The sequence below is a fragment of the Lytechinus variegatus genome, chromosome 2 (genome assembly GCF_018143015.1).
Source record: "Lytechinus variegatus isolate NC3 chromosome 2, Lvar_3.0, whole genome shotgun sequence".
Taxonomy (NCBI): domain Eukaryota; kingdom Metazoa; phylum Echinodermata; class Echinoidea; order Temnopleuroida; family Toxopneustidae; genus Lytechinus; species Lytechinus variegatus.
Window position 1 is genome coordinate 63,545,995 of NC_054741.1, and position 25,092 is coordinate 63,571,086.

A 25,092-nucleotide genomic window follows, 5' to 3' on the forward strand; every position below is an offset into this window, starting at 1 on the left:
GTGCTCGCAACACCAACATCAACACCAAACTTGAAAGCACCAAATACAAAAGATATTTATTTCAACTAGTGTTGAATCAAAAAGCCTGGTGCCCGAGAAGACAAAAAAATACAAGTTATTCTTTGATATTTGACATTATGACATTTGAAGGAAGCCTTCAACTATATGTTTTACAAAATAACCCTGTTAAATCATGAGAAAATAGATTAAAACTATGATTTAATCAATGACTTCGCACTCCGAAAATTTAGATCTTGGATTAAAAATCTGATTTTTCTTTTTTATATAGCTATAGCCAGTATCAAAGAACTTTATCTTATTGAATATTTACAGGTTGATAGTTTATGAATACAAAGGACACACACTAGTTGACATCAGCCATCATTATACTGGATAAAATACACACACGTTTCTTTTTTTTTCATCTGTCAATTTAATGCTGGCAACACATTATACAAAAATAGAAACATTCCTTGGATGTATTCTTTGGCATTCTCTATAGGCTGCACCATGTTTCGCCATAGCTTTTTCATATATTTGGTTTTAAAACTTCAGGAATTAGTTTCTTTACTCTATAACATTTACATGTATGTACCATGATCATAAATACATAATTAAGTAAATATGTCATTGATTTAAAGTCCCATGCAAGGGAAAGAAGTGATTAAGAAAACTAGTAAGAAATTATTCGTGCTAGAAGCTGATCTTAAAACATTCCGCAGGAAAGCTTCAACATGAAGAACTCTGTCGTAGTAATTGTATAATATTGTAACTATATCGTTACTGTTGTAATATATTCCTGGAATATGAAAGACATTATATTCCAGTTTTTACATCCTAAATCTGAAGGAAAATATATACTTTAAACTGAAGCCAGTGCATAAAAATTACCTGTATAAAAATTGCTTCAATGGTCAGCCTTTTGTCAATTTCCCATCTACGAAAATATTTCATCTTACCAGAGTAAAAGACATCAAATATTTACATGTATACAAGTTGAAAAAATCATATATGTATATACATGTATATACATTATATATTTACAACTTTCAGTGCAAGAATTTGAATGAAAAATGCAACATCATAAGAAAACTTAAGATATTACAAAGTTCTTAATATTTACAAGCAAAGCTGCATATTGACATAGAACAATAATGACATGCAAGAAAATGAAAGGAGAGCAACAGAAGAGATGGCCCTCCAAATTTTGGCAAAACAGATGAGCTCAACAGAGAACAAAAATAAAAGGAATACATATCACTCAAGGTATAGCTTTTGCATAATCATGATAAAGGCACAAAAATAATAGTTTGACCACCCCTAAATACAAGGTACATGCACTTCAACAATATGACCCAAATGCTAACAAATATGACTCTGCCTCAGTCAAATCACTTGGGTTGACAGAAATCTGTTTGACTTAGATGAAAATTGACTTAGATGTTATTATTAACAATGCTTCAAGTTAAGACGATTATTTGATTTATGAAAGGTCACCTAATGTAGAACCTACATTATTGTACATTCAAGTTATACATGCACATTTTTCAAAGAGTGCTTGTGATACCTGAAAGGTTGCCAGAGGCTGGCCAGACATAGCAACAAATGATCATTGAACAGGATTCAAGTATTGTAATTCATTCAGTACTAGAGGGTGAAAAGAACCTCATCACTAGCTTCCACGAAGAAAAATATGGATAAATATGAATAACTCAGTAATTAGGTCAATTGCAAAAATCATGTTCACATCAACCAAAAATGTAGGAATGTATCTTGATTTCTTGTTTTATGAAACTATGTGAAGGAGAAAAAAAAACAATGCTGCGTTTTCACACAACACAGATACATGTAGATAATGTATGGATATTATGCTTCTTAAAGGGTAAAACACTAGATTGAACTGAACAACCATTAAACAAAAAAAATGTGAAAAACCTTAATACTCATTGTGGCCTTAGAGAATTTAATATTTGTTTATCCTTTTAAGACCTCTTGCATGACCTTGGCATTGTTATAAGATGTGACCCCAATGTGTGACCTTATTAGACTCCACCCTCCTCTTTGAAGTGCATAATTGCCTCGGCCATCTTCTTTCCTTTATCCTCCTTCTCTTTGGTTCCGAAGTAAAGCTCACTGAAACCAAATTGAGAAGAAATGAGATGATAAGGGAGAGATCAAGAACAAAACTAGGCCTTACTGAAATCAAGATAATTAACAAAAATCAATATTTTGTGGAAAATAACTCTCACATACCCGATATAGGACTGGTAAACATGCAAAAAAAGCTTTCATCAACTGGCTATATTGTCTATAAAACAATGCTGACACAGAAATCCATAGATATCAAATTTTGAGCTGCATCATATCTTCTTTTTTTTTTTACAATCAGTAATATTGTTTGTATTATTAAAAAAAATAATGGAATACACCACAAACCATCCAAGAATGGAATTGATACTCGTGCAAGTACAACATTTGATCATATACTTTCATACTACTTTTTTCTCACCGTTTCATATATGTTTTCTTGAAAGAAGTTTTATTCTTTCCAACAAAGGAGTATACCCCGAAACCAATATTTGTTCACATTTCTTTTTGACTAATCAAAAGTCAGCTTACCACTTTTCTCTTCTACCATCTATCTCAATCGGAAACAATACAAAGTTTAAAGTTAGAATAAACATGCTTCTAATAGGTTTCTAAAAATGTTTGGAACTGGTAAAGTATATCAAGCATTGTAAATAGATTGTAGAAATATAAAAGATTCTGAAAATGAAAAGATAATCTCTTGTGAAAGATAGGATTTAAAAAAACAAAGAAAGAAATATCATGAATAAACCAATTGGTATCATAATATAAAAAGTTGATGACTAAATTATTTAGATTATAAAAAGATTATCAACGAATCTAGTAGCCAGCCTCATCTAATAAAGAGTTGTGATTGAATGAATGAAGATTTATCTTCAGGTGAAATTGATCTGATTAAATCACAACTCTTTTTAACAGACATCGGGTGTTATTCTAAAAAATATGGTTTTGTTTACATCCAGAGTTAACATTAACCATAATTTTGTGGAGTGCTGCATGCAGTTGCCACCTTATTCCCTGAGCAAAAGCTACTTCGTTAATCCTTGCGTGAAAAATTGCCCAAAATTATTTATGATATGTAACTGGATAAAAAGGACACAAAACATTCTAATAATTTATTTGGTAATTGGTACATTATATTTGTCAAGGATAAACATGTATTTAAAGAGTAACACTGGCATTCCATGGAAGTAGGAATCAATATTCTTGCCTTTTTCTTGGGTTAAAATCTGGGTTTAATTATCAGAATAATACCACCTAAATTTGAGATTGACCCGCATTAATTGCAATGATATATGAATATGAAGTGAATATTAGAAAAACACAGAATGTGACACATCTGGTGCAAAGTGATAACACATAAAATACTTGGTGCAAAATAAATACATAGCTACCACACCTTAATCCCATAAGCAATCGCAGTGCTTTTTAACACACACGAGTTGATGTTAATTAATGCTTTTTCAGAGTTGACCCCAAAAAATCTAATGATCATAAGCTGAAGTTTGCTTTATATTCAAAGGTCTTTTGTTTAACACACTTTTATTTTCACTTTTAAAAGGTGGCAGATTGTAAAGCTTCTGAAATGGGCAAGAATACTTTTTCTTTTCTTTTTTGAATAAAAAAAAGAAGAAGAAAAAAAAAAAAATATATGTATATATATATATATATATATATATGGGGTATGATTCAACTTCTATTAAAGTGATCATCTTCAAACAAATAAGATATTAAAAGGAATCTGCTGAGAAGTTACTGATATTTTCAAAATTGAAAATCACCAGCTCTTTATCCATTTATCCCTCATATTAAAAACAACTTAAAAAAAAAAAATTCTTCATTAATACCATAGACTATGTAGGAAGCACCTTCACAGAAAACTGAAAGGATAGTTTTTTTCAGAATGAATATAAAGAAAGATTGATAAATAAAGAATTAAAATTAAGAAAATGTCACAGTAGAAGTATTAACTTTTGACAGTAAGAGAATTATGATTTTATGAAATAGAATTAGAAGTTAAGAGAGATTTCATTATTAGAGCACCGCAAATTCGCCATACACTTATAGGTTTATAATATCTGCTATTCCATACCATGTAAGATTGGATATAAAAACTTATACTCTGTACTTTACAGAGAATTAGCATTGAATATGGTTATATACATACCTCAGCAACCTACATCTTGGCATAACCAAGATAAAGCTCGCTAAATGAATGCAAACGAAGTAAGACAGTGCCAGGGAAAAGCATGCAAAAATAAATGAATTTGGGAAATTAAAGCATGAGAAAACAGCAAATATGTGATAAATAGATATATTTGGAATGACTAGAGCAAGGCAGGTCTGGTGGTAGTGCACACTGTTAAATACCATGCTGCACGAAAATTAAGAATTTTGTATTCTCCTTTTTATGAAAATAATTGTGAAAACATACTGTTCTGACTGAGAAGATACACACTTTCCTCGTCATGATAGAACTATACATGTTTCACAATAATTTCATTTAAATGGGGGAAAATAAACCTTTTTTAGCTTTACAGGAAACAGTGTCACAACCAAGATCAATGGAGGGGGAAGGAGGTGGGAGGTTGTATCAAGATTCAAAATGACCCTTTTCACAATTCATCCCTCAAGAAAAAATTAAATAGGTAGGATTAGATAGGATTAGAAATTAAAATCAAAGTGCCTCAGGTGTCAGATCACTTTGACTTAAACTTATGTGACAGAAATTGAATCTTTATCAGATTTATGTGCATTGTGAGGCACAATAAAGGGAACATCAAGAGTTCAAACGAGCACAAACATCATGTAATAAAATAATAATATCAAGAAAAAAAAACCCAATAAAGTGGTTATCTCCAATAGAAAGCTGCCATTCACTACGAACAATACAGGGATCTCATTTTTAAAAAGAGTTGGCAAAATGAAAATCAAGGAAAGTAAATTATTTGTAGAACTCGAAAACATCTCTGCCATTGTTAAGTCACTTTTATGCCCCTGATTCCATGCATGTTCCAACACTCTATGTCAATAAAATATTATTTTGATAAACTCAACCAATCTGTAAAGTAGATCTTGAATGCTGTGATAATGTCAAGTGTCATGTTGGGATTTTCGGTCAGCAATGGTGCTGGAAGTCTCTGGGTAGAGTAGGAATGGAGGAACAAACAAATGTAAGTCTCCCTGTACTTCTACAATGCTACTTTAGACTAACATTTGAAGAGATACATGTCTAATTGATTGTAAATCAAAGTATCAATTGCAAATTTTCTTAAGTTCGATCAATTTCAACTACAGCAAATTTTGTTGCAAGAAGCGGACAAGTAGTCCTTTGCATGAAGCAGACAAAGAATCAATTGCAACTTACATTGGCAAATAATCAAAATTTAGTTGCAATCAAAACAATTTATTAGCAAGACTTAAAAATGATTTAGATGCTAAAACTGATTTAATTGTAAGTTTCTAGCAGACTTTTTTTTACATGCCAAGACTATTTCAGAATCAGAATAACATTAAAAAGAGTAAAAAGGAAATACATAGTAATCTAGGCGATTAAAGAAAAACAAATTTGCTAATTCTTGCATAAGAGCAATTACAGAACAGCTTCTTACCAAATGACTTAGTGATGAACCAGTTTAAAAATCAAAATGCAAAGGAAACTGTTAATTCTAAATGTTCAATATAAAAGGATATTAAGCTTCAATGTTACAAATAAAATGAGTTTCAATAGCAGATTTAGTGATTCATTTGACTAGGCATATACTCTCTTAAACATGTCAATATTGATACTTTAGGAACTAAACATCATCTTTATATATGCATCACCTAAATTATGCATTAGAATTTGTCCAGCAAGAATATACTTGTATGTCTACCCTTCATGCCTTATTTGACATTGTGTTTTATCCTCCCAGACCCAGAGAGCATTCTATTGTTATATTGATTAAGCATCTGTAAATCCATGCAATCAAAATGTTATGAAATTAGTTTCTTTTATAGTGTTGTTGAAATGCAATGAGATACAACTACAAAAAAAAATCAAAGTAACTTTCGTTTTACATAATACAACACATGATTTCAATTCATCTATAGATAAATCTGCTTTTATCCTACATGTAAACATGCAATAAAAACCGTATAAACCCTATAAATTAACTGAAAACAAGTAATGGTTCAAAAATATTTTACCAGGACCAATTCTATTAATAAATATTAGTCAAAATTGCCGAGGCAAAACAGTCACGTTAGGTATGCAACGTAGGAGGGCCAAGGAGGGATGGCTAGCTCGCGCACACTAAATTTACAAAATCGCGTGCAACGTTGACACTCTATATTAACTTGGATATGAAACTTAATTCCAGTTTTTAAAAAGGTGTTTGGGCGGGAGAAAGATTGTTTTAAGCAGGAGACACGCGGCCTGGGCAGGAAATATTAAATCTCAAGCGGGAGAACGGGAAATTTCGCAAAAATCCGCTGGGAGAGTTGGTGTCTCCGCAGCAGGTATGCTGACTGCTGTAGTTTTCAAGTTTCTCTGACAAAATCTGCAAATAAATGCACCTGAATAATTAAGTTCAATTTTTGCCTTTTCCAGTGGCCTGGGAACTTGTGGCACAACAAAGGTTATGGATGGTGTATGTTAATAAAATGCTTCACCCACAAAGCTTTGTCTACTCAGAAAATACCAGTGCCACTGGCGTTACGAATAACTTTTGCTATAGTTTGGCATAACCTTTGTTCCTTTGCAAAAACATTTGACTAAACATGCAATGTGTTATCAATATATTAGGATGATGATGATGTCACTCATGGGGATTCTCCTATTCAGCATGCAATCTAGATATGAGTATCATTAAAGTTTTCTTAGAAACAGAGAAAGAATGCTAAATGGCATCTGCATCTACAAGACAGGAATTAATAACTCTGCCATGCCACTACTTCTAGTCCCCTGGGGTGGGGAAGGGGAGGGGAAGGGCATGCACATAAAACAAATGACTTACCACAGGTAACAAACAAAAAACAAGGGTGGGGTAATCACGTAGCTCGGAGGAATTGCATATAAACAAGGAGGTTGCTGTATGGGGTTACATGGAAGGACATTGCGTGGACGTAAACAACATTCATGCACATACACATATGATTACTACAAATTTAGTGAATGCTTTGTCTCTTAAATGTGTTTCACGGGATTAAACTACATTCTTGCAATCACTTTACTCAATATTCAACCGAAATGTTACAAACATGCTATCACAGGTTCATTAATTCTCTTATCAAATCAAAACATTGAGATACATTTATGTGTACATAGATCTAAGTATGTTTTAATGTGATGAAAATGCACGGCTTGCTTTCTTTCTTTTTGAAAAAAATATACACATGTACTATTTAACAATAATTGGTGGATTAATCATTAAAAATATTATCTCATTATTTTGCATTTGGGCATGGCATACATGGACAATAAAGCAATATTTAAGAACCTAGGTGGGAACGTTTTATACACAAGATTATCCTCTTTTTTATGCATTTCTGTTCATAACGAAAATGTTGCATTGGATATAGCCAAGACCAGCACCAAAAGAATACATGCCTCTGGACAACAACCACAATGAGCAGAAGCAGCATGGTAAAGGAATGATGCGAGGTAGAGAACTGTGTTATATTTTATGCACATAGGAATGGGGCAATGCATCACATATGAAGAGCTTGGTTCCAAAAGGGTTTTACATCACCAAGAACATTCAGTTTAGTTATGGATAATCATGCTATTGTTTACATAGGTATCTGTCATACAATTTTTTTTACAGCTACCAGTAAGCACACTTTCTAAAATCCCAGAGATTCCTGTACAAATATAATTAACAAGTGCATTTTTCTCTTACCACGTTCACATATGTCAATACTGCACATTGGTATTAAAGCACTTTCCCTAAACCCTGTTCATTATAACACCTTAGAATACTGCAATATCGCTGTATTTCGACTGAGGAATAGGTCTCGGTCAAAATGCTTTTCATCTTAAAAATCATTGATCTACGTCACAAATTTAATGATCCTGTAACCATGAAATGATCGCACATGAAAATAAGTGCCTACTGCTTATCAACAAGAAAGCTGTCGCAACAATTGCAGTATGACAAATATGAAGAGGGTAGGAGTATATATTTGGTTATACTGCAGTAATATTATCCTAGGTAATATTGCAGTGTTTTTTTTCTTGGGCCTTACCTGTAACATATCATTAAAAATGTTCAAAAGGAAGCAAAATAAACTAATAAATCATCTAACCCCATTCAATCACAGGATTAACAGGACATCCATGAAAGAGCTGTCACATCTGTGGATATTTTTTTTTCAAAGAGCGGGCATATGTGAATGGCATATCTATACCTCTCAGAGATAGATGTGAAACCTTCTGTGAAGCATTTTCATTGAATGTTTTGGAAGTAATATTCACTGACTAATTTTCTCATTGCCAATCAGAAGCAAGGATCTTCAGTAGCTTATAACATCTGTTAGTGAAAAAAGACTGATAAAAATTTTCATGCAATGCTCCCCAGGCACCAAGCTCTTCATATGAAAATATACATATGTATATGCTTGTGTTGACAAATGAATGCAAACATATATATACTTTCAAGAACGTTCTGACAGTTTAAGCACCATACCTGTAGTTAATTTCACCGTCTCCGTCTTTGTCTAATTCTGCAATCAGATAGGCAATGTCTTCATCAGTGAGATCTATGCCACTCTCCTAAAATAAAGAAGAAAAGAGAAATAGAAATAAGATGAGAATTTGCTTAGAGTGATATTCCAATCATGGGAAAGATCGAATTTGAAATCATTGTAAGCTATCTTCAAATGCCTTTACATTCATAGTGTCATACAGAACCACTGAAACGGTCAGACTGACTCTTTGTGTGTAGACTAAAACTTTGATCTTCGACCCTAATGATGCAAAGTGAGGTAAGTAAGATAACCCACATGAAAACAAACAAAAACCAAAAGCAAAAAACTAAGTCTGCATGACAAGATGAACCTTTTGGCTTAAATATACAAAAACAGGTTTAAAGATAAATTCCAGTTTTGGTAACGATCTCAAAATGACTTTTTACAGAATCTAATATAATGACCACCCAAGTGTCTGTTTGTATGAATAAAAAATATGTGCTAAAGGATTCTGGGAGAAACTGTGTAATTGCTGAGAAATAAGCGCGGATTCGGTCACGTCCGTCGGATCTTTATTCCAGCAATAATAATACACTGTCCCACGTGTGCCTATCTGTGTTGGTGATCTTCAGTGTGAACGTTTTTCAGCGTAGATTTCAAGATTTCACAAAGTTCAGTTTATGTAACTGTACCAGATCTTCATCCTCGATGATATACTGACAATTAAGCCTGGTTTTACAGACTTTCTCATGAAATCAGTGTTTACTGCAACTACTGGAATTTCTCTTTAACCTAGGAAGGGTATAAAACCGATGCACATATTTTGTTTTACATAATTGCTCATATTTCACCATGTACCATAAAACAAGACAAATAATAAATGCTTCTTGCAATAACGAAATGAATAAGTAAATAATGGTAATACTAAATAGGATTTGAACCCATAACTTTGTGATTGAAGCCGAGATTCAGAACCACAACACTATGGCGCTTCCCCCCCCCTGACTTCCTGCCACTTCATAAATATAGTAGTTCATAAAATCATAAGTAACTTAATGAATGACTTTATGAAACAGTCCCCTGGATGAATCATACCTTCAATCCTTCTTCAAACTCGTCATAGGTTACACTCATGCTTCCATCCTTGTCAAACTTATTGAAGAAGTCCACAAGTCGGAGGTTATTCTTCTGGATGAAACGTTGAAGCTTGACCATTGGGTTGACCCTCCGTTTTGGCTTGACCTCGACCTGCATACCGCCGTGCTTAATCTTTAGGTTCGGTTTGAGCTCCTTCATCTCGTTCTGGAGCGCCTCAAAGTCCTTATTGACTTGGATACTCTGAGAAAGGTCAAAGTTCAGAGAGAGATGGTTTTTATGGGACCTGGCATATGCTCCTGCTCCTGCATTGCTTCTCAGAGTCTGCTATTAACACATCATTATGGTTAGATTTTGAATAGGGTTTTTCACACTTTTTATTCCTAAGTTGCCATCACATTACAGAAATATCAGACAATCTATGATCAACTTGGAAAAAACTCAAAACATTCTAAGCTCTAAACACCCCCCAAAAAATAATAAAATATTTCCATTGTACACTAGATGCAAATATTGTGTTTGTACTAAATAGCAGAAAATGCATTGCATCATTTCCATTCATATCTCACTTGCTCAATGAATACATAACATATCTTTGTGCACAAGTGGTGAACTGTTCTTGTGCAAACGGAGCTACCCTTGATTAGTCCTATAGCTTTGAATGTAGTGGTAGTGGCTTTTCTATATAACCCCAATAAAATTTGTGAAAATCTGCATTCAGAAGCACAAGAGGAATTTTAATCTACAAAGTTTGGAGTGTTACTTTAGCTATATGTAGTACTCAAAATGAGAGTGCTACCATTGCAACCAAAAAAATGTCACCATTTTGCATAAAGTGGTGTGTATGGTAATGTATTAATAGTATTATGAAACAACATCCTGGTAAATTAGCTTACTGAGAAATCTAGTTCTTCCATCGGTGAGTTTGCATTTTCTTTGATTGCCTTAACGATACCATAACAACCAGCAGACTGCATCGGGTTCTTGCCCATCTGGAGAGAAAAAATGAATTTTCAAAGAATTAGTTATGTGAAGTAATAATGCTGCAATTATTCAGAGCACTTAGAGACTTCCGATAAAGAACCGATATATAAGCAAGTATAATCATAAACGAGTAACAAAAATACACCAGCTATAGTATTAGAAACGTCATCAATATCAAGCTGAATTAATAGTATATTTTTCTTGACCTTCCTGTCATATATATTTTCTTTCTCAATCTTCTTTATCTTCTTCTCCTTCTCCTATGACTATCTTATCTTCTTCTTTGGTCCTTTGTCACTATAAGAGTAAATTATTATGACCAATGCTGGATCTAACTAGATCAGGAACAGTATTTAGGATGGGCCTCCCAGTGTATGTAAAAAATATTGCCTGTGATTGTAACTAACCTCGCTGAATCCGTCATTGATCATGATCATACAAATAAAGTGAAAAAATTGCAAGTTTTCAAAGTTTGGTTAGGAGGACAGAAGGACTTCGATGGTTTGAACATGAGGCCAGAAAAAAGACATAACACTACTGAATAGTGGGACAAATAGATGCTTAACAATGATGAAGATGGGTTAGGTCTAACAGAAGTATTCAAACAGTTGGAGCCGACTTACTCTTAGCACCTTCAGACTTTCATTGACTGTCAGGCCTTTACCAAGAAGAACAGCACCCTCTGCTGAAATACGATTATTCCTGAAGCCGTGCAAAAAAACAACAGAAAGAAAAAATACAATATCAACCTAAATCTTGTAAGTTTAAGATTAAGTCATATACACATAAGTGGTACCAGGGGTTTCAATATAAGGATGGTATAGGGGAATTTTGCATTGTAAATGATAAGTGCAGATATTGTATTAATGACCCATTTCTCTTTTTACCCTTCCTCCTCTTTTTATTTAATACACTTGACATATCACAGGAGGTAATTCCTTGAATGCATTCATTATTTGAAAAAAATGTCTATTTTGCAAGTAGGGGAAGGCGGGGTAAGTTGTGACAGTTTTTGCTTTTTGCATGTTAGAATTGATATGATTAATAATCTTGTCGAAATAAGTACCTTGCCTTGAAATTTAATTCTTCTGAAATATTTTCCACCTATATATAACTTTCTATCCCCACACTGAAAGTCGTTTGAAAAAAACGATGTCAAATGGCTCAACTTGCCCCATATATGGGGTAAGTTTGAGCCACCTTCTGGGGTAAGCTGAGCCACAAAAACTATGTACAAAATGTATGAGGGGAGAACCAGCATGTCAATTTTTTGTTTAAAGTCTTTTCACTTGCTAATTCTCTATGAATAATAACATCCTTTAAAAGGAAAAGAGCAGTCATGTAAATTTGCTCCTTTCAGCCAGCATTTCAATCGATTTTTATGGTGTGTTTGTTTTTAAGATACATTACCATAGGAATTACCATGGCTCAACTTGCCCCATGCTGTTTGGCTCAACTTACCCCAGTCCGAACTTAGTGCGATAATTTTGTATCCATACATTTATTATGCATCCATCATATAAAAGACTATGACAAGAATGAAGATCCATACCTGGACTAATAATGTTGTTATCATGTCTTTATTATATTTAAAGACGTATGTGTTTATGAAGCACTTATCTATTTCACACTCTTTTTTACTTTTTTGGCTGAAATTCATATTTTTCCCTCTAAAAAACTACTTTTTGTTTCAAAGTTGAAAACAATATGGTGGGGTTAGGGGTTATGCTATGGGTCATCAATACATGACACCACCACAATGTCTGACTCATTCATTATTGGCCTGGGGCTGGTGGCTCAACTTGCCCCTATGCTCAACTTACCCTGCCTTCCCCTATAGTTGATAACCTGGATGGATTGTAATACTTACGTGATATCTAATTCTTCCAAATTGGTATTAGATTTAAGGGCTTCTCCTAATGCTTGGGCACCATCTATACTGAAACCATTCCAAGATAAGTTGATTTTCCTCAGTCCTATGTTATTCTGATGAAGAAAGGGAATATAAATTAAATGCAATATTACAGACTTGATCAAGCATCGATCTTGTAAAAACTGATATATATATATTTTATTCATTAATTTACTTGAGATATTTGACCAAGGTTTTTGTGTGGTATAATCCACATCCCTCTATTGATTTCCTGTTTTTATATCAATTCATTTATTCCCTATATTTTACTGATTTTACTGTTTTATGTTGTCATTAATTTAGTAATCATTTATTATAATCAATATCTTGATTAATTAATACTAATCTAAACCCCTCAAAAAAATTTGGAAATCTGAGTTTGGCCATTAATTTCTCCCAACTCCCAATTTTATACAATGCCTATTTGACAACATTCAAAAGATCATTTAATTCTCTTTGAAACGATACCATGCTTGATATTGTGTCATTCTACAACTTTTGAATTTTGACCTTGCCCCACATTTGAAGGCACTGCACCTCCATGTGAACCATAGTCATATCATGTAGGGTATCATTTTAAAGAGAATTAAATGATCTATTTATTGGTATCAATAGCACATTAATATCCAATAAAACCGAGGAGGGATAATCGATCAAAGTCAGATTTCCAAACTTTTTTTGAGGAGTTTATATGTCTATCTATTCAATAAATGATATATATTAACTTATTTTAAAAATTAACAAAGCATATATTTAGTTTTAACTCATTCATTTTCAATATTTTCTTCACTTTTTCTTCATTTGTTTATGTATTTACTTTTATTTGCATTCTTAATTTGACAGTATTTCTTCAAATTATTCATTCTAGAAGTATATCATTAGCTATTATGATTATTCACTCCTCTCCCTGAGATGGCACTCTAATTACATTCACTAGTTGAATGATCTCTGTCAGACAAATTGGTGGATTCACGTTACCATGCGCCATCCATCGGCTGCAGCAGACCGGCCTTAATTCCCATTGCCTCATGGGAAAAAGTCAAAGTGACTGTTGAACGTGCTATAGTGTATGCATGCCATTATGCTGTGCTGGCCAAAGTGACTCGGCAAGCTTGCATAATATTATGCCGTTTACCATGGTCCGGAAGGTGGGAGAGAAATTTGCCGCGTATTTCTTTGCAAAATTTAGACCGTCTTCAGTAAATTCTTCCTCGGATTTTGCCATATATATGTTTTTCATTTTTGAAGCATCACAGTCACTTTGCAGTACACTGCACTGTGCGCTGCCTGTGCCTGCGTGCGGGATGTCGACTCCAAATTTAGAAATTGACATGTACGCTGCAACCGATAGATAGCGCACCATATTGTGAATCCAACGAATTGCAGGCAGAAAATATGACTGGGGCCTCATACTTACCATAATACCCTTGGTGATAGCTAATGCCCCTCTCCTTCTGATATGATTCCAGCTAAGATCTAGATGTCTAAGGGTGATATTTTCTTCTATTGCTGGTCCAAGAATGGCTCCTGCCATCTCACCAAAATCATTATGGCTTAGATTCAAATATTCTAACTTCTTGTTATTCTAAAGAATCAAAATACGGAGAAGAGAAAATCAAGCATCAGCATAGTTAATTGAAATATCATGCCCTCATGCTAGCAGAGCAATGATGTAAAACTAATATAATGTAGAATTGAATACAATAATTGTCAACTTTACTATATTTCTTTTTTAAAATAAATTGTTTTCCTATAGAGAATTATTTTCAATAATCAATACTTTTTTATTCAAAGCAATATCCTGAATGTTTACTAATAAAAGCTTCAAGCAATTTACATCCCCTGAAGCAATAAACCCAAATTATATCAGATTGCAATTGGCAAGCCATAATTTTCACAAGACCATACACTATCTAAAAAAAAACAAAAAAAAAACAACTTCATAGTGAGCTGACCTTTAAATCTTAATTTCCTGTATCACACCATCATTGACGAAACTTACATTATTACCTGTTTACAAATTAAATTACTCTGAAATCAACTTGCTGGTTGTTTCTAGTAGATTTCTTATCTCCTGTAATCTACAAGCTACTTGTTTTTCAACATACCAGTGAAGGTATATTACACACCTGCTCAAAGTGAATTTCATACAAGCTTGTGTTAATTTCACACAAGCATTTCCTGTGAAATAAACTACCTGTTCATCAAACTACAACACCCAAGTAGTTTGACCTACTTCTCTCTCAAACCAACTGAACTGAAAAATTTGATGATACAATAAGTTAAAGAAATCTATCCATACACATAAACATTTTCCCTTTTTTCTTCAATATGGATATGAATATAAAATCAATGGGACAATTTCAGTAGTCAATCATTTTATTCTCATATATTGTTTTACAACTCAAATAAAATCATTTAGTAATAGAGAGAGGAACAGGGAATAAAAACAAGTGGAGCACCTCATGGTATTTGTATTAAAAGACATGTAATTAGTAGAGGAGTTGCTCATAACTATTCTTTTGTGGATTTCATGGGTGTCAGCACAAAGGATTATGCTTTCTTCATGGGGGGGGGCATCTATTTTGCATCCCCCCCCCAAAAAAAAATGCCTGTGGTGGATTTTACCAAACAGCAATTTATGTGTATCTTATTGTTCTGCTTCCATCCAAAACCAACTGGACATAAAGGGAAAACTTATTTCACCCGAACTTTCAGCTCAGTGAGTTATCAACATATTGACGAACAGAATACTTACAAGTATGACATCGGCAAAGGCATCGGCTGTCTTATCCTCAAAGCCATTTCCTAGAAAGGAGAAATGGTGATAATAGGCGTTAATATAAAGCACCAGCTGCATATAAATATTCTATTCCAATACAAAATATAAAGTAGGTAATCTTCATTATTATCAACTTCATTTATTAAAGCCATGGCCTAACTGCACAATTACAATTAAGTGGTAAATTTGCCATACACAGTGTTATCCATAGAAGTGAGAGGAAAACTGCATAACAGGTTGATGAGGGCCAAATCCCCCAAAAACATAATGTAGTAGTTTTCTTTAAGCATTTCATAAGTAACAAACCTGCAAAAATGAGAGAAAAACTTTCTTAAAGAAAATTTGTGTATCCAGTGACATTATTTTCATAGATCATGATATAGTGTAAATTTTAAATACTAGAAATCTATGATACATTTGTTCTTAGCAAATCGAATTATAGGATTTCATAAATAGCTTATTGCAGTTGCTTACATCTTGTAATTTGAAGAAAAAAATGATAGCACACAACGCCCAACACAGCAAGCACACAATATTTTAAGAAAATTAAAAACTGTCTAGAAAACATCTTAAAGTTATGAAAAAAATTAACAAGGTAGTCTGAATGTCCTGAAAACTTTTTTAAAAATTCTGAAATCATCTCGAGTTTGTTGGGAAGCGACAAAACACATACCTGATAGCGTAACATGGGTTAATGTACTATTCTGTAGAAGCATTTCTGAGACAGCAGAAGCACCAACACTTCCTAGTCGGTTTTCTGATAGATCCTAGAAAACAAGTTTCAAGTAGAAGGGTTAGAAAAATCTAAGATTTTAATGATCTATTGCACTCTAAAGAAACAGCATTACATTAATTGCTATATAAATGTTGAATAATTATTCTTAGAAAACCTCAAATTTTCATATAAAATATATTGTATAATTTGTCATTAATCAGCATGCTACTTTGCAATGACATTTTAACCCAATGATCTCTGAAACCTGGATGCCCCTTTGATAAACACAAAATCTTTTCAATTTAAATGAGAAAAATTTGACTTTGCAAACATTTTTTTCTTTATACCATTATATTGCACTCCTTATAATTCCACAATCCCCTACGGTTAGTTTTATCTCATTTGTCTTTACTTTGTCTGTTCCCACATGTGTTACAAACATATTGTCGTCTCAAGCTGGTTAATCAGACTAATGCCTTTATACCGCCACTCACATTTCATTTTGTTTTTCTGGTAACCTTTGAAAGGTCAAATGAAGTTCATTCTTTACTGTGTATTGACTTTGACTGCCTGGTTTTTTTTTAAATCCACATGTACTTTGTTTGTTTACAATTTTGTCAATTTTCTATAATCTTTTACTTTGTACGAGCATTTGTAATTCAGCTTTTGGCTGGAAGGATTGTTTTTGATATATCAATAAAAACCCTTATTTATTTCTATAATATTCAATATTTAATGCATGTCAAATTTCGGTGTGTTCTGAGGAATGTGGCACATCCAATAGCTGAAAAACAATGAGACAAATACAAACAAAACAAACATATCTGATTTGGATACTTACTAATTCAGCAATATAGCAGTTTTCTTTCAGCATATCTGATATTGCAATTCCACCTTCTGGATCCAACCAATTATCACTTATATTCAGCTTTACAATTGTTGTGTTGGTCTAAAATAAATCAATTGATCACATACAGAAATCAAATCAATTATTAAAAGTATTCAAAATACAATCTCAATAAAGCATTATACCAGAACAATATAATTATAGGGTCACTTCTCTCTAAAACTCAAGCAAAGTTAACTAAGTAATGCAACTCTCTCTAATCTTTTGTTCATAAAGTTTGTTTGTTTTACTTTTCACCATGCATAACAAAAATAAATTGACAGAATATAGTGTTACCTTGTTAAAGATACAGAGTAGGAACAAAGCGAGGAAAATAATACAGTGTTTTCATCAATATGACATTATCTTTTTTGTTCATTTTATTGTAATTAGTAACTAGTGGAGCGCATTCTGGCAGTCTTGCCAGCTTTACGCGATTCAATAAAGCAGCAGAATAGACTTTGAAAACAACTACAGAATAATTGTTCACAAAGACATCATTCATATGATAGTAAACTACTACATGTATGTTCATTGACCCTAAATGACAGTTGAACTTGATCATGTGACCGAAGACTATTGCAAGACGATCATTGATACAAGATTACCCTTATGTCCACATTTCATGAACTAGATCCAAAAACTTTCAAAGTTTTGATCTCAATTCAACAAATACCCCCAACACAGCCAAAGTTCATTGACCTTGGTCATGTGACCGGCAACTCATGCAGGGTGTTCACTGATGCTTGATTACTACAAGTTTCATGAACTAGATTCATATACTATCAAAGTTATGACATTTCAAACGCTTAACCTTGGTTAACGCTAATGACCTTTAACCTTGGTCATGTGACCCGAAGCTCACAAAAGATGCTCAGTGATATTTGATTACCCGGTACTCTTACATGTATGTCCAAGTTCCATAAATCAGATCCATAAACATTCAAAGTTATTAGATGGAATTCAACAAATACCCCCAACATGGCCAAAGTTCATTGACCCTAAATTACCTTTAACCTTGGAAGAAATTGATATCCATTGTACAGGTTAGAATGAGAAATGACCCCTCCCCTGGATCCTCCACTTTCCACTTCCATGCATGAAAATGACAACATAGCCACATGAAATTGTGGCCAGGGGTATATCAATGACTTTTTTTTGCTCCCTGGACATACAACTCTTGGTGCTTCAGTACACCCGCGACATTAAAATGATATATGCAGGAAAAATGACAAGAGAGCTACTTACGACCAGGGCAATAGCAATGGCCTTTGCGCCCCCTGGACCTAACCCATGGTGCTTCATAACAAGCTCTGTATCTCCAATGTGACGAAGGAAGTATGAGACGGGAATCACTCCATTGATACGACACGCCTCCTTGTACGTGGTGCGCCCAGAGGGATCGTAATCCTCACGAGCCTCTAAATAGATCAAAGAATAGGGAAAGCTTTTAATGTAAAAGGCAAGGATAAATCATCAAAACGTAGCCAAAAGCTCAAAAATAGATTCAATGATGTGAAGTGTATAGGACTCCTAATGTTTATATCTTTAAAATGTGCTATGAGATTTTTTTTATTATTCAAAAGATTCTTTGTGAACATATTTGAATTTAGCCTATGAATAAAATATATCTTTAAAATGTGCTATGAGATTTTTTTATTATTCAAAAGATTCTTTGTGAACATATTTGAATTTAGCCTATGAATAAAATTCAGTGCCCCATCTACAGTTAAGTTTATATATAGGCCTACACCATTAGGGGAACTCAGAATACAAATCTTAGAGCAGAATATTGTATCCTGAAATTTTCATCTCATTCCCTTTACACTGATTTAAAATATAAAATATTCAAGATATCTAAAAATAAATCTTAATTACTTTTTATATTCAAACTGTTAATTCACCTGCTTACATAGAGATTTTAAATTGCATCTATTACACCTGGGGGCGTTTCATAAAGCTGATCGTAAGTTAAGAGCGACTTTTAAAAAGAAATTCCAGTAGTTGCAGTAAACACTGATTTCATGAGAAAGTCTGTAAAACAAGGCCTAATTGTCAGTATATCATCGAGGATCTAGATCTGGTACAGTTACATTAACTGAACTTTGTGAAATCTTGAATTCTACACTGAAAAATGTTTACACCGAAGATCCCCAACACAGATAAGCGCACGTGGGACAATGTATAATTATTGCTTAGAGCGTCGGGCCCGATGCTCTACCCGAATCCTGTGCTTATTTGCTGATTTCTCAGCAATTACACAATTTCTTCCAGAATCCTTTGGCACATGCATTTTATTTATACAAACAGACACTTTGGTGGTCATTTCATTGGATTCTGTATGAACTCATTTTGATATTGTTACCAAAACTAGCATTTACCTTTAAGAACGACTGGTGACCTTTCTTGAGGTAAATGATATTGACCATTAAATGTTCATTGGTGATTATTTAGAGCGTCAGAAAGGTCCACCGGTCGTTAAAAGTCGCTCTTAACTTACGATCAGCTTTATGAAACGCCCCCTGGTGTGAAAGATGCAATTTAAAATCTCTCTGTAAGCAGGTTAATTAACAGTCTTAATATAAAAATAATGAAAATTTAGATTTATGAAACACCCACCTGTTCTTTATCATGGTATGTGATCTTTCACTTATCTGACAAACTTATAATTTCTATTTAAATATTTACCAGAAGTTCCAAGAAACTACTGTATTTCTAAATTTAGATATCAGGCAACCTGTACTTCCCATCAGTGGCAACTTGGCGATTAATAATCAAACTGCTATGGTAAAAACCATTGTCCAACAGCCAATAACAAAATACATGTATTTCATGGAAAAATACTATCCATACGAGTTACTTTTGATGATATTTGATGCACCATGACGATCACAATCAGGAGATCAATTATGAAGTTGTTAAAACTACGAATACATGGAAGCATTTAGGATCTATGTTTGCTACCATATCTCAGATAATAGCAAAAACGAGTGTTAAATAGTCTTGATATTCTCTAGAGTAAAATAACATGAATATGTAATTCTTTTTAATTTCAGTCAGTTATAATATGTTCTGTAAATGAATTTATTATATTTTCTATTTATTGTAAGTACCGATTGGATTGACATTATTATTTCAAAGAATTAATAAAATAGGTATTCCATAGGCTAAGACTGAAAAAGTATATATAAAAACAAGATCAGCTGGGAAAATCTGAGATTACAGAGGGAATATACTGTACTTGTAAAAAAAAACTAGAAAGATAAAATAAGAAGTTAATCTTCCTAGCATCTCATTAAAGTTTCCTGGGAGGATTAATGACAACATCTGGATTTAACTACTGGCACTAATAAAACTTATTTTTTGTAAAGAACTTTCTGAACCTTAGAACAACAAGTTTGACATTCAAACATTCCATTTCTACTCTCATTTTCTTTGTTTCAATGTTTATTTGGTTTACCAAACTAGTGCATACTACATAGGAAGCAATTTTCATTGGAATAGTTTATTTCATTTCTTGCAATAATGTGTAGACATTGTAAAAAGTAATATTTTCTCCTTTTAACCTACATTTCTGGTTTAGGTTTCATTGTCTACGACACTTAAAGCCTCCCAAGAGCAAAAGTGTAGAAAATTAAATATCTGCATCTATGCCACACATTGTCATTTAGCTTTTATTCAAACAAAGAATGATATCATGCATTTAGAGTTCACATCAAAACTACTGTAGTCCAATTAGGCAATTAGTTTTCACTTAATACCAAAATAAAAGATGATCAGCAGCGGACGATACAGCCACACATACACAAAGTCAAGTTAAATTATCATTCAGTTTGTTAGTAAATAATGCACAATGATGAATTAGGAGAATGGGATAAAAATATATTTTTTTAAAGTCGATCTTCATTTCAAATGGTCAGAATGCTACATTTATACCCAGTACCTGTACCTATTTAATGCTGGAAAAAAGAAATTATCATTAATTGAATTAAAACTCTAAAACGTAAGCAACATTCATTTGCCCCCCCCCCTTTATTTTACTTTTCTTTACCCTTCAAATATCTTTTGTCTCCATTTTAAGATTTAGAAGATTATTTTTTTATTCAGTGATGGGAAATACAGATTTAAATTTTCTAATTGAACTGAAATTTACTTGTTGACATTCAAACTATATATGAACCAAATCATAAAATTACTGTTGTACAGAGGTGGATTGAGGAAGATGGGGGGAGGGTAAACAAAAGAAAAGTATTTAGAACTTTTTTATCCCCACCCTCATTTTCTGTTTATCAAGGAGTGTGCGATTGGAGAAGTGTGACTTTTTTTTACTTACAAAGTAAAAAAAAAAAATACTGACGGGAAAATTGAAAATGTGGGTTACCTTTGACCTAATGTCAGAATTCATTTTAAATAAACCATGGAGAACCCCGACATGTACTGGTCAGTCCTGGATCTGACATTGCTGCTGATGCATATATCATCCATACAATAAACAAGATGCTCAGTATTTAGTTTTTCTTAGCGGTATCAATAAATATAATATTCAAGTGTTCTCTCCTAAATAATAATTCACAACATACATTACAGATAGGTGTTTCATTGTGTATGAACTTTGTTAAAACAGTTAGAATGTTATCGGTAAAATATCATAGCCATATTACTTAATTGATGGGTATAAAATATGCTGTTTAATTAATATTTCTTTAAAAATTACACACCATGCTATGTTTGGCTGTTAGTATGCGTAAAATATACACAATATTTAGTTCTCTTTGTTAGGATGAGTAAAAATGTTAAAAGAAAGTAAATCATTTCAATTTCCTTACTCCTTCTCATATCCATTATTGTAGCTGCAAAAACATGATAAAACATCAATGCAAGTAAGGGGTATTGGTAATTTCCTAACTTATATGCTCAAAAACACATCCAAGTTAAAAAAAAAAAGCAGTCACCTCATCACATGAGGAACTTTGAATACAAACATACTTTTATTTATCTATTTGATATGTAATCAACAAACATAAAAATGTAAAAAAAAACACACACAAGCAATAAGATAAAGGAGAGTCAAATGGATGCAACAAAAAGAAAAAGATTATCAAATCACCATAGCCCAAGAATCTCCCTTTCCAATATTATGAAACTAAAATTGAAGACAAATGTGATTAGATTAACAATTATGAAGAAAGAAATGAATATATAACAAGCAAACATATTTGTTATTATCATTAATATTATTATTCAAAATACCTGGGACCCTACCTCTTTTTTGTGTGTGATTCTGTCCACGTTTTAACTAAGCTAATTTAGTAGTTATAGTCACAAGAGTTGTAGATGTCACCGACAGTGCGTGACTCCATTTTTAGATGATGGGGAAAGTACAATTACCAATCTTTTTACACTTACTCTTTTCAAATTTACATGTAACATCCTTGTAGTACTTATTCAGCTATGATTTCATCTCTAAAAAGATCTACACAATTGCACAAGCATAATATGTGACCACAATTAAAAAAAAATTAACTCACCTTAATTACTCCTTTAAAAATCACTACTATCATGCCAAACCAATAAATATATATTTTAGCACTGCATCTAAAGTTAGCAATTTGATATCAATTTTAATACAGTAAGACTATAAAGAAACAGCAATTTTCATTCACACATCAAAAAAAAAAAGAATCAAAGCAATAACTTCTGAAGGTTTCCATGGCGAAAAATAAGTATAGTGTAATAGGTTTCACGGTACACCATGTATCTTTCTTGGGCAAATTTTGGTCCTGAAAAGGACCACCCAATCTCTGAGATTGGGTGGTCCTTTTCAGGAGAGATGGGTGGTCCTTTTCAGGACAAACATTTGCCCAAGAAAGATACATGGTGTACCATGAAACCTACTACACTATTCAAAGCAAGATTGTTATAACTTTTCCATGGGAAATTTGCTATCATTTGAATAGTTACCTACCCAGTATCATCATGTAATTCACCGTTTGATCCACCCTTTGCCTAATAGTACAGCCATCGTCTCAGTCTATTTTGCAGAAAGTTCCGGAGGCAGAAATGAAGAATAATATGTCTTTTTCCTTGGACATTCAGTTGCCGGCTCTCTAATTTTATATTATTAGTTTTTATTGTACTTCCTATTTCCTACTACTTCCTATATTTCTCCCAGTTATTCTTACATTTTCGAACTCAGCAAATTATAACATTAACATGACAGCTGACAACAACATCTCTTTCAAGTTTTACCTCTTGTAATATGAAACAATTTTTTAGGACAGGAAATGGTTTGTTATACCTTCAATTTCTAGGTCTGTATCAAAACCACAAGTGGTCTCACTAGAGAGGGAACGTTGAGATGCTGCCCTGCTTTCATCCTCCTCATCATTGACAGAAAGATGACTATCGGGTCGAGATGCTGATCGGCTTCCTGTCCGACTTATCGTCTGAAAAGTTTTGTATAAAGCACAAAATAAATCAAGATAAATATTATAAAGCGATCTTGATGACATTTATCGACCGATGTAAGTATATATGTATTTTACGATTCATGATATTTATCGGCCGATGTAAGTATTTTTTACATCTAAATTGGCAGCTATACACGTGTGTAGTATCTAGATTCTAGGTATCGATAACAAAGACATCAAGATGGCGACCAAAACAGACTGGGTAAGTAAACGCTTATGCTCTTTAATTATTTTTCAAATTTACTATTTATTGAATTAATATATAGAACCATATAAAATTTGGGGGGTTAATATTGTTTTGGACTCAAAACCCTATGCAAAATGTGTGATTTAGGTCTAGTTTCACCGTGGGAAAACCTACGGTGTGTGTAGAACAATGGCTACCTGAACCAGCTAGCTCCATGGACAGTAAGCCTACGTACAATAGACTGATTTTTACTCTCCAGGAGCCTCCAGGCTATGCTAAATACAGATTCAGTCAATCAGTGACAGTGACCTCAATTCCCCCCTTGCCCCACTTCATCGTCTATATTTCACGACTTGCTGTCTTCTAAATCTAATAAAAAATGTTAATGTTATGAAACCCGATATATTTGTTTACATCTACTAGCGCACTTGATTGGTGTCAGCACGTACATGTAACAGGGAAATGAACTTTCCTATTTTTCTTGTGTGGAAAAAAAAACTTTGAGACAGTCCCTGTAGCCTTTGGCTGACGATCTCAATTGATTTTCTCACCAGCGCCTCTAATTTTAGAAACCCGACTCGCTGTGTAAAAAATCATGCATTTTTCCCCAAGAACAAGAGAAAATATGCCAAACATGGCCAATCTCATTTCCCAAACAGAGAGCAGTAACAAACAAAGAACAAGGTTATACGTGTATCATATTCATAATATTGTCATTGTTCATTGAATGAGTGGCATGCAACATTTTTGTAGTTTGTATTTGTAAGCGCCTCGGCCATCGTAACGCACCTTTCTCTGGTCCCCGATGCTGCCGCGGCTCTTCGCTCGACTCGGTGCTCTGCTCCCGGTACGAAGCAAGTTTTTCTCGTTGTTTTCCTTGTCCATTTCTGTCTCCTCATTGTTACCTTCATCTTCTACAGTAATGTCTACCTCCATAGACATACTAATTTATTATTGCAAGTGAATAAAAAGTAACGTTAGTACACTTTTAGGAGTCTTTTTCGAGACTTGGCCGGTTGCTACGCACGCCGAAATTCGATGCAATGCAGAAACAAAATATTATTGATGTGGCGCCATCTCTAGTCTTATCTTGAAACAAGAAAAGGCAGGAAAAAGATGATGACCAAGCAAGCAAGACGAAGAAACGCTGTATCAAAACTTTTTTCTCATGATGTAATAAAATAGGCCTAAGTCTGAGTTATAATTTTAATTTAATGGGAGATAGTGTTAAGATGGAAGGAGTATCCCACAAGATTTGATTTTCTTAAGGGCTTATGGACGGCCTTGGGACTGGATTGCTGCCT

The 25,092-nt window shown here is 33.4% G+C and overlaps 1 protein-coding gene across 4 annotated transcripts; it reads right to left on the reverse strand.

The window, feature by feature from the left end:
* Positions 1–780: 780 nt before the first annotated feature.
* Positions 781–24,857, reverse strand: LOC121408609 (leucine-rich repeat-containing protein 74B-like). 4 transcript variants are annotated; one of them, XM_041600136.1, is made up of 15 exons: positions 24,578–24,856; positions 23,430–23,577; positions 21,958–21,981; positions 18,380–18,552; positions 17,087–17,194; positions 16,204–16,297; positions 15,507–15,556; positions 14,166–14,333; positions 12,707–12,822; positions 11,460–11,538; positions 10,749–10,844; positions 9,853–10,095; positions 8,757–8,842; positions 4,256–4,295; positions 781–2,133 (listed from the first exon to the last, which is right to left on the reverse strand). In XM_041600136.1, exons 1-14 carry the CDS (start codon positions 24,728–24,730, stop codon positions 4,265–4,267), a joined length of 1,569 nt encoding a protein of 522 aa, XP_041456070.1. In that variant the 5' UTR covers positions 24,731–24,856; the 3' UTR covers positions 781–2,133; positions 4,256–4,264. The 4 variants fall into 4 exon arrangements, with proteins under 4 accessions (XP_041456070.1, XP_041456067.1, XP_041456068.1 ...); XM_041600135.1 differs by lacking the exon at positions 4,256–4,295 and adding an exon at positions 7,086–7,159 and having other exon boundaries at positions 2,054–2,133; positions 24,578–24,857; XM_041600133.1 differs by lacking the exon at positions 4,256–4,295 and having other exon boundaries at positions 24,578–24,857.
* Between the last annotated feature and the right edge of the window lie 235 nt (positions 24,858–25,092).